Source organism: Tupaia chinensis, unplaced genomic scaffold, assembly GCF_000334495.1.
Source record: "Tupaia chinensis unplaced genomic scaffold, TupChi_1.0 Scaffold000035_1, whole genome shotgun sequence".
Taxonomy (NCBI): domain Eukaryota; kingdom Metazoa; phylum Chordata; class Mammalia; order Scandentia; family Tupaiidae; genus Tupaia; species Tupaia belangeri.
The window spans coordinates 135,556-142,917 of NW_006159465.1; the positions used below are offsets into that span (position 1 = coordinate 135,556).

Below are 7,362 nucleotides of genomic sequence, written 5' to 3' on the forward strand. Positions count from 1 at the left end.
CTCTCTCTATCTCTGGCACATGTGCCCTATGGCAAAAATCTTGGGGTAGAGGGGGAGAAAAGAGAGGAGGAGCGGGCCTGAGAGAGATGGTCTTTGGGAATTTGGCATTTCATACTCCTCACTCCCCAGAGCCTTTTCAGATTGTGAGGACTTCTTTTTAGGAAAATGCAAAACTAGACTTTGGCACCATGTCCCTGTCACCCAACTGACCCTAAATCTCCAAGCCATAGGAAAGAAAGGTCACAGTGACTGAGAGTAAAACCAGGGTGCTTCAGACTGTCTAACCCTTTACTCGGTAGCAATCACCCTCAGGGGTCCCAAGGGCACTGACCTGGGAAAATCGTCTTAGGACCATGTTGGCGGCTAGCAGGAGAAACTGGGACAAGCCAGCCCTGTGGACAGGTTCACTGACAAGTCTTTGGCACAGAAAAAATGCAACTGCACCCACACAGGAAGGTCCTGAGACCTCTCTGAGCACACTGGGGCTGCATACGCAGCTGTGAGCTGGGCTGGGTAAGACTCAGGTTGCAGACTGTGTCCTAAAGACTCTGCTTGAGTGTGTGTGGGCAGTTACCTGTCTCTCTCCTTTTCATGGAAGAGAAAAATAAGTATCTCTGAGGCCTGTTAGGCCGGAGGCCTGGGCAGCTTGGATGTGGGGGTTGGACGCCATGCCCTAGTTGGCTGATACAACCTGGAACTAGCCTGTCATCAGACCTGCGCTGCACTCAGATCTAAACCGGATGTAGTATGTGCACTGTGCACATGCGCTCTACTTTGCACACGGGACTCTACTCTGCACAAGTCACCAGATGTTACGTGGCACACTAGTCTGCTTCCCTCCTAAATCTTTGCCATGGACTATTTCTACCTCTAAGACACTTCCCCGCCCCATACCCTTATAAAAACCACTAAACCCCGCCCCAGGGCGTGACTTCTCTGTCTGGCCCATCTCCCTGCCTCTCTCCCTTTCTGTTGACCAGAAAACCCGGGAGCACTCCCAATAAAGGCTCTCCATCTCTATTTTCTCGCATAGTCAGCCCATTCCTTACAAGGCCAAAACCTTATTTTTTTTTTAGATTTTTGCCATAGGTCACGTGTGCTCATTGAAGAGACAGAGAAATAGAAAGCAAGAAATCACCCCACAGGGGGATGACCACATCCCAATTTCTTCTCCAACCTCCTCTCAGGATTTTAGGGAGGCATGCATATGTGCCCGGCATGAGTTTCAAGTCACTGGGTCTGGGACTTGAACCACGGTCGACTACATGGGAGTCCAGCGATGTAACTATTATGCCAACTGCTGGTCCAGACCTCACATTGTATTGAGGACACAAATAAGAAACAAACTGAAAAATAAATTGAACACAGAATGATCACGTTTCCCATAGTTGAGCAGGTCCATAAAAATAACTGTCCAAATTAATCTTTTTTTTTTTTTTGAGGTTTTTGCTATAGGGTGAGTATGCTCACCAGAGAGAGAGAGAGACAGAGAGACAGAAAGCAAGAAATTACCCCCTAGGGGGAATGGCCTCACCAAAATCCCTTCTCCTCTATTCTCCTCTCAGGATCTTGGGCATGCAAGCACACACACCAGGCCTGAGTTTAAGCCACCGGGCTCAGGACTCGAACCACGGTCGACTACATGGGAGTCCAGTGAATAGCCATTACACCAACTGCTGGTCCCCCAAATTAAGATTAATGACCCAATGGCAAAATTAAAATTTCTACATGACTGTTAATTTTTTTTTTTTTTTGTCAAAACATTAAGAGCTCTGGGGCCAGCGGGTAGAGCAGTGGGTAAGGTGTTGGACTCCCACATGGCCAATCGTGGTTTGAGTCCCAGACCAGGTGGCTTGAAACTCACACTGGGTGCATATGTGTGCATGTGTGCCTAAAATCCTGAGAAAAATAGAGACTGCAGTATAGTGATTTTCCCTGGGGCAGGACTTCTCACTTTCTCTGTCTCTCCAGAGAGTACACACCCCCTATAGCAAAAATCTCTCTTAAAATTAAGAACTTACTATTGGTTATATTGGGTCGTTGGAAAGTCATGATGCATTTTTGCACAGAAAAATATATCATGACTTCTCCAATGACCTAATAGAGAAAAATAAAAAGATAGAACTAATACTGTGTACACTGTGATTTAAAATACTGAGAATGAAAGTGTTTTGTTGCTATTTTTTTTTAAGATTTATTTTATTTATCAATATTATTTCTTAATTTACTACAGGGCATGTATGCTTACCAGAGAGAGGGAAAGTGAGAAAGCAAGCTCCCAGGTCTGGAACCCGAACCGCAGTCAGCCACGTTGCAGTCCAGCGACTTAGCCACCATGCCACCTGATGGCCCTGTTTTGTTGCTATTAAGAGTAGTATTTTTAAAGAATTTTATTAGTATTTTTTAATTTGATCAGAGAGAGAGACAAAGAGAAAGAAAGGGAAAGTGAGAAAGTAAATCATCAGGTCTGGGACTCAAACTGCAGTTGCTCATGTGAGAGTCCAGTGCCTTAACCATCACGCCACCTGCCAGCCCCTTTTAAGAGTAGCTTAGGGACCAGTAGATGGTGTAATGGGTACGTCACTTGACTCTCACATAGTTGACCATGATTTGAGTCCCAGACCAGGCAGCTTAAAATTCATACTGGGCATTATGTGCATGTGTTCCCAAAATCCCGAGAGGGGAATGGAGAAGGGATTGCGGCATGGCCATCTCCACTGGGGGGGTGATTTCTCACTTTCTGTTTCTCCAGTGAGTACACGTGCCCTACAGCAAAAAGCTCTCTCAAAAATAAATAATTAAATAAATAAAGTTTAAATGGTGCTTTCCTCCTTCTTGTTGAGTAACTTGACATGGAACAAGTGTCTTTGCTATGCCTTGGTTAATCATCACACTGCTTTCTAAGTCTGGAAAAACTCGTAACAATTTTACTTTTGGGCTTTCAATTCTGCAACACATCTGACTGTAGGGAGCAGCCAGATCTGGGCAGAACAATGGTAGTCTTTGGAGACTGTTGCTTCTATGTAAAAAAGTTTAAGTTTATTTTTAAAGAGAGATTTCTGCTATAAGGTGTGTGCGCTGGCAAGAGACACAGAGACAGACAGTGAGAAATCACTCCTCAGGGGGGAAGGCCGTGCCGCAATCCCTTCTCCATTCTTCTCTCGGTATTTTGGGTACACATGTGCCCCGCGTTGAGTTTTAAACTGCCGGGTCCAGGATTTAAAACGCAGTCAACTATGTGGAAGTCCAGCAACGTAACCATTCTGCCTTCTGCTGGTCCCAAAATGTTGAAGTTTGTTATAGAGAGAGTATGTGCTCACATGGTGGGGGGGGAGGGGGTAGGAGAGAGAAACATCCTCAAGAGGGTCTTGTCACATTTATGGTCCTCTTCCCTTGTCCTCCAACTTATCAGGATCTTGAGCACGAGCCTGTTTTGTTTTGCAAGGCTGGCCAGGAAGCAAACCTGCAGTCAGCCTTGTGGCTTCCAGCACTGCACTTCTGTTTGTTACAGACTGTACCACCAGATGGGCCCAAGGCGAAGATTCTTGCTGTCCTCATGTCTTCCAGAATATCATTCTTTTCTTCACAACAATTTTCTTCATTTCCATTTCTCTGAGAGATGGGGTCTGTGAGCCTGAAGCTGAACACACTGGATTCTTGTCTTCACTTTAAACCAGGTCTTGCCATGTTGTAATCCTCCTGTCTAGGCCTCCCAACTGGGACGACGGGTACAAGCTACCACATCCTGCTCTTTTGAAGACAGGATGGGCTCACTATGTAGCCCAGGACGGCCTTGAGCTTATCTTCCTGCCTTCAGCCTCCCAAATTGCTGGGATTATAGGAGAGCGCTACTATGCCCTTTAGATTAAACCGGTAATTGAACCTAAGACTGCTGAGCACAGGGTTTTAGCAGCACACAGCACTGGGGCTGGACTCCAAGCTAGACTCTGAATCCTGATCTTGGAGTAAACATAACTCCTCCTCTCTGGTAGAATTTGGTAATCACCAAGGCATTTTGCTTTCCTAGTCTCATCAGTGACTATCTCAAGACATGGAAAGTCATCAGCATGCCCCTAGATTGGTTTTTCTTGCTCTTATGCACAAGAGGCACGTGGCTTCAGGCCCAGGGATCCCTATAGCCATACACATGTGCCAGCCTGTTGTGGGTGTGCCTGAATGGGGTAGACTTTGATTGGGGACACCCTATTTTTCTGTGTGTGGCAGCTGTGGACAGTCAGGGATGAGAACCTCTATTTAGGTGATGTCCTGTACCAGCATCCAGGGGTGCCATGGATTCGTGTTCAGCAGAGTTTTTTGGGGCCTGCAAGTCTTCCAGGAAGATGGGGAAGAGGGGCATGATATCCCCAGTGGGGAATCTTGAACATCTCGCACGCACTGTCTTGGGGTCACTCGGCTCAGTAGTTTTGTCTCTCCCTCATGAACCAGATGCAGAGCAACTTCTAGGAAGAAACACCTCCCCACCCTGCACCTCCTTGCCAGAAACAAGGAAGCAAATTTCCTAAAGGGGTTTCACCCCAGAATCTGAGGAGAAGTGCACAGGGGCCTCTCCAGGTTTGAGGCAGGAATGAGAAGGATGTGGCAAGCCCGTATCAGCCCTGGGGCCATAGGAGGCAGAGTTCTGGGGCATCTCCATCATGCCCGAGCTCTGTCTGCTTTGTTCCTCCCCTTTGTCCCAGCAGAGGACAAAGAGGAGAACTTCTGACAGCCCAAGGCTGACCTTCTCAGTCTTCCATGAGCTCCTTTGAGGGCATGAACCTAACTTCTCCTCTCTGTATGCTCCCCTCATCTCCCGGCCTTGAGCTGTCTTTAGAGTCTGGGGCTTTCGGATGTAAGTCACCATTTCCTGCTCTGGAGGAAAAAGCAACAATGAGGCTTGTAAACAGGTATCCTGGGACCAAGAGTGTTCACACAATGGCCCCACACTCCCAGTGCATAAGGTGAAGCTTGGGCCTAGGATCCCAGCTTGGTTCATCTCTAAGTCAGGCCACAGGGCTTCCCTGACCTTCCCAGACAGTGCCAGGGGATGAGGCCTTGCAACTGTATCGCTCCCTTTCCAGAAGGGACCCTTATCCCCAGAAGTCCAAGCCCACAGGTATGTGAGACCAAACCCTCCCTCAGCTCATGCACTCCCCCTACCTGATGCCACATACAGGTCTGGTGTTTGGTGTCTGATTACCCCAGGCAGACCTTCCGATTATAACTATGGCTTTAGGATTCGTTGGCTTCCAACATGCTAAGGCTGCTTTTCATAAGAGAGCAGCAGGAGGCCAGCAGGTGGTGTGGCACTTAAGGCGCTGCTGCGTGTGTGTGAGTACCCAAAATCCCAGGAGGAGGATGGAGGAGAGGGGCTGTGGGCATGGCCATCCTCCCTGGGGAAGGGGGGGGTGAGTTCTTATTTTGCCTCTTGCTGGCTCTCTCATACAAACCCCATGGCAAAAATCTTAAAAAAGAAAAAGGGGGACCAGCAGGTGGCATGGTGGTTAAGGCGCTGGACACTCTCACATGGCTAACCAGGGTTCGAGTCCTGAATCTGGTGGCTTGCTTTCTCACTTCCTTCCTTCCTTTCTTTTTTTTTGAGAGATTTTCACTATAGGGCGCGTGCGCTCGCCAGACAGACAGAAACATAGAGACAGAAAGTGAGAAATCACCCCCCAGAGGGGATGGTCAAGCCGCAATCCCTTCTCCTCCATTTCCTCTCGGGGTCTTGGGCTCGCGCTCTGTTTCCTCTCGGGATCTTGGGCACGCACCCACATGCACCCTGCGTGAGTTTTAAGCCACCGGGTCCAGGACGCGAACCATGGTCGACTACGTGGGAGTCCAGCAACATAGCCAATACGCTAACTGCTGGTTCCCACTTCCTTTCTCTCTTACACTCACCCTCTCTCTCTGATCAAATAAAAAAAAAAAAGAATGAATAAAATAAAATAAATAATTATAAAAAAGACAGCAGGACAAATACAATGCTCTTTTGGGAAAATGACTTGAAAGAATAAAGGCAGCTACTGCTTTTTCCTTCTCCTTGGGGAGTTTCAGGATGCAGACACCACCTAGCACCTCAGTGACAAGGACAAGAGAGGGCTACAGGACTCTTGGGGTACCCACGGTGGTCCATCCTACCTGATGAAGTCTTCCATTGTAGTTTGGTTCAACTCACACGCGCCTCGGATCCTACAACACTGGTTTCCCAGGTGTCCTACTGTCCTCGTGCTTCCACGCAAGTCTGAGAGCAATGACCCAAATGCTCCAAAAACAAGGAGACTGTTTTTAGCACATGTACTCAGGAAACAATGGCCTCTGGGTGCAAGCCCCTCAGCCTCCTGAGGAACATAACCAGACTCCAACCTGCCCTGGCTGTGGGAATCCCCTCATTATCTCCAAACCCAGCACCAGACTCACCTCCCTGGGCTGAACAGAGGACGACCTGAGTGACAGATGCGTGCTCCATCTTCCCTCCACTACATTGACCACTGTCCAGCCACATTCCTGTCCCTTATTTGCACCTTCTTAGGAGGCCAAGGTCACTGGCTGTGCTATGCCACCAACTGCCCGCCCCTCTACAGGGGCTGGACTCCTAGAGGTTCAACTGATGAACACAGAATGCTTCAATCTTCTGAATTATCACACCTCAAACTCGTAAATGTGGCCACGTTTCCGTAGCAGGTGGCCCGGTCTGACCAGTTGAAACCATCTTTTCCTACGGTCTTTCCTTTAACCCTATGTCGTGATAACTCATTTTCTGACAGAAAACAAGGTCGGGGAGATGGGGTGGCGGTGGCTAATGAGGGGAGGAATCACTGTTTGAAGTTACGATTTTTTTTCCCAACCTCCCTCCGGCCCTCACCTCGTGGCCTCACCCGCAGGAGCGCCGGATGGAAAGAACGAGATTCGACACTGACTCAGCATTTCACTAAGAGCGCAGCAGGGGCGTGGCCTGAACTGACCAATCCTGGCTCGATTCTGCTGGGAGAAATCTCGCGAGATTCAGTGGGGTTGACCAGGGACTCCAGAAGGGGTTTGTTCTCTAGGCGGGAACCAATGGGGTAAAGGAGGTGGAGTCGGAAGAGGGGGAGGGGACGAGGAAGGAGGGGGGATGGCTGGCACCTGCCGCCACACTTAGCAGGCCGTAGATGGGGGATAGGGGGGGACAGATAGGGGAGATGGGGATGGAGGAAATGGTGAGGGAGGGAAGCCAAGTGGGGAGTGGAGGGAAAGTGGGGAGTAGGATGGTGGGGCCTGGGATGAGGAGGGAGAGGTTGAGGCCTGGACCCCCTCCCCAACCTTCCTCCCTCCCGCACTTCCTCCCTCCAGCCTGTGCCATGGGTGATCGGCCCTTTTCCCTCC

The 7,362-nt window shown here is 49.1% G+C and overlaps 1 protein-coding gene across 2 annotated transcripts in view; it reads right to left on the reverse strand.

Annotated features, from left to right (window-relative positions):
- The window catches only part of PRAME (PRAME nuclear receptor transcriptional regulator), a 15,692-nt gene extending 8,735 nt beyond the window's left edge, over window positions 1-6,957 (reverse strand). Inside the window, exons 1-2 of one of the 2 annotated variants that reach the window (XM_014587665.2) lie at window positions 6,863-6,957; window positions 6,139-6,262 (exon numbers count right to left, since the gene is read on the reverse strand). In XM_014587665.2, coding sequence (XP_014443151.1) covers window positions 6,139-6,155 — 17 coding nt within the window. In that variant the 5' untranslated portion in view covers window positions 6,156-6,262; window positions 6,863-6,957. Of the gene's footprint in view, window positions 1-2,248; window positions 2,280-6,138; window positions 6,263-6,862 lie in introns of those variants that run through there. The other variant, XM_006140367.1, reaches the window with a different exon arrangement.
- Window positions 6,958-7,362: the final 405 nt, after the last annotated feature.